The 2,617-nt window shown below is 52.9% G+C and overlaps 2 protein-coding genes across 2 annotated transcripts; both read right to left on the bottom strand.

Annotated features, from left to right (window-relative positions):
• Position 1: 1 nt before the first annotated feature.
• On the bottom strand, positions 2-1,285 carry ACA1_073960 (uncharacterized protein; the record flags this gene model as incomplete). Its single annotated transcript, XM_004357995.1, has 6 exons — positions 2-261; positions 326-484; positions 560-722; positions 798-919; positions 996-1,064; positions 1,162-1,285. Coding segments are annotated over 6 exons (897 nt in total), but the record flags the coding sequence as incomplete, so codon positions are not given.
• Positions 1,286-2,184: 899 nt separating this feature from the next.
• Positions 2,185-2,547, bottom strand: ACA1_073950 (uncharacterized protein; the record flags this gene model as incomplete). Its single annotated transcript, XM_004357994.1, has 2 exons — positions 2,185-2,364; positions 2,440-2,547. 2 exons carry the CDS (start codon positions 2,545-2,547, stop codon positions 2,185-2,187), a joined length of 288 nt encoding a protein of 95 aa, XP_004358051.1.
• Between the last annotated feature and the right edge of the window lie 70 nt (positions 2,548-2,617).

Raw genomic sequence — 2,617 nt, 5'->3', positions numbered from 1 at the left:
TTTCTCGCTCGTTCTGGCTGCAGTGGCGTCTCGGCAGGCAGCGAATGGCAAAGAGCGAGCCGTTCGGCGTATCGAAGCCGCCGGAGAAGCTCCTGAGCCCCGTCACGTCAACACCCTCCGAGGCCAGGAATCCCACATCGAGGTCGATCACCACGTCAATCGTGCCATCTCGCAGGGCAGCCACGATTTCGGCGTCGGTCAGGTCGGGGTTTAACGTAACATCCAAGTTTGGCATCACAGAGGCGTAGAGGGTAGCGCTGCCTGTGGCAACGTTAGGTTAGCCACACAACTGATGGAGGGGCAGGACAGGAGGCACTCGGCGCACCTTCGGCGTTGGTGATGGTGGTCAGCGTGGTGGCGGCAAGGAGGGATGCGAAAGAGGTGAACGGAGAGGTGTCCAGCACGGTGAAGACGCCCAAGCCGTTGAGTTGAACACAGGACTGCTGGGTGACACGCTTCCGGGCGATGCCCATGAACTCTCCGCCTGAGGAATCAAGGTGCAGAGAATCAGATCAACATCAACAAGAGCAAGCTTGGTTCTGGAGAGATGATGGCGGACCCAAAGAGAAGTCAGGGCCAGCAAGGTCCACGATGCCATCGATGAGCATCTCAATGGCGATGGTGGAGTTGTCCGGGAAGGGTACCACCACACGCTTCAAGGGGACGCCGTAATGGTTGGAAATGATCGAAATCATCAAATTCAGAAGTGTGTCTAGCCCGGCCTGTGTGAGCAGAGGTGCGGTGTTTTAGAATAGGAGGTTAAAAGAACTTGAAGAGCGATAGCGAAGCTGACGTACATCTACGACGTCGAAGCTACGGATGGCCCCACGGCGTAGTACTCTATTCAAGAGGGTGTGTGGTGTGCGCGCAGGGAATGGGAAGAGGCTTGGATCGGCGGCACAATCCAAGGGGATGAACACTGGTCGAACAAGGAGGAGGAGCAGGAGGAAGAAGGTTTGTTTGTTGTAGAGTACACGGGAGAGAGGAAGACATACGTGCTCCTGAGCTGAGTTCAGCGGCAAATATATCAGAGTAGCTTCCATTGGCTTTGGTGATGGCAAGAGCTGAGTCGAAAGCATCCATCAGCGAAGTGTCCTAAAGATCAAGAAGGTAAGTGGCATGTCCCCTATCCTCGTATTACAGGGTGAGCTTGTAGCTTACCCGGCATTCTTGGACTCCATAGGGCAAAGGAGATGGCAAAGAAGAGCAAGAGGAGGAGCTGGAGCAGCAGGAAGCCCAGCAGCAAGGAGCCAGGGCTAGAAACAAGTAGATCAGGAGTAGTCTCATTGTTGTTTGATGAATGTGACAAGTGTAGGTGCTTATTTATCTATAAATAAAAACTAAAGCTCTCGTTAAGTGCTGGTTGTGTCCTGTGCTCTGCATGGCTTTCTTGCAAACCCCCACAAAACCCCACAAACGCCACACAATGTGAGCTCAACTGGAAGGAAGGCATGGTGACATGAGCTGTGGCTGTGAGCCGGGATCGGTGTCATGCCGCCCCAGTTTGACGGACTCTTGTTTGTTTTCCAACACCGTAGCCGACTGCAAGAGGCCCGGCTTGGGTTCTCATCTGTGGCTTGCGCAAAAGAGGAGTGAACGGAGTGGGATTTGAACCCACGCATCCGAAGATAACAGTGCCTTAAACTGTCGCCTTAGACCGCTCGGCCATCCGTCCCTCGTTGCACACCGGACTCCTGCGCCATTATGCGGGATACTGCGTCGGTGGCCTGAGAAACGCGCCAAATCGTGTCAGGCAAAAAGATTGGTTTCACTGGGGTTCGAACCCAGGACCTACTGCGTGTGAGGCAGACGTGATACCACTACACCATGAAACCGACTATATTAACAGTAACACAAAATTAGTCTTACCGCAAGGTGCGCAGATTGTCAGTGTACCCTGCTGGTAAAGCTCGGACGGAAAGATTCATATTGGCCAATATCTATATTATTTTACTAAGGAGAGGTTTTAGGTGCTACTTAAGCATAGTTTTTAAAAAATGGAGATTTAAAATGATGTATGTTTGAAAAAAGGCTAGGGCGCTGCCCGGAATCGAACCGGGGCCTCCTGCACCCGAAGCAGGAATTTTACCACTTAACTACAGCGCCTAGCGTTGTAAAATATTTTGCTCCAAACTTAAACGGACGCATCTCTCCCCTCTTTCTGGAGAGGACTTGCCGTTGTTGTTAGGGAATGTATTGTTGTTCTGGCAGGGGTGCCACAGCTGCCTGCTCGCTTACCGAGTCCAGCAAACGTTGCTGCTGTGCAGCTTCCTGGAACGAGAAGATCCACTTCTCCGTCTCGAGCTCCTGCTCCTTCAGTGCGTCCTCCCTCCACCGATCCACACAGTATATACCGTATTTTGGCTGCAGGGTGTCACCGCGTGAGCAAAGCCACATACCTAAGTCCTTACACTGCTGTCAGAGGGTGCGTGGTCGTACAAAGCCATCTGAGCCGTAGCAGAACTGCACTCGGCACTCCATCATGATGGCTCGCAGTTGCTTGTGTCGATGCCGAAGCAGCAGCCGCTGTACGTGCGAGACAGACATCGGAGCTCTGTCGACGAGGGAGAAAGGCAGCGTTGTGAGTCCACGTGAGTACTATAGGCCATTGAAGAGT

This window comes from Acanthamoeba castellanii (genome assembly GCF_000313135.1).
Source record: "Acanthamoeba castellanii str. Neff unplaced genomic scaffold scf7180000084605, whole genome shotgun sequence".
NCBI classification, from domain to species: Eukaryota; Discosea; order Longamoebia; family Acanthamoebidae; genus Acanthamoeba; species Acanthamoeba castellanii.
Note: the sequence above shows the minus strand (reverse complement) of the source record. Positions and strands in the feature narration are given on the sequence as shown.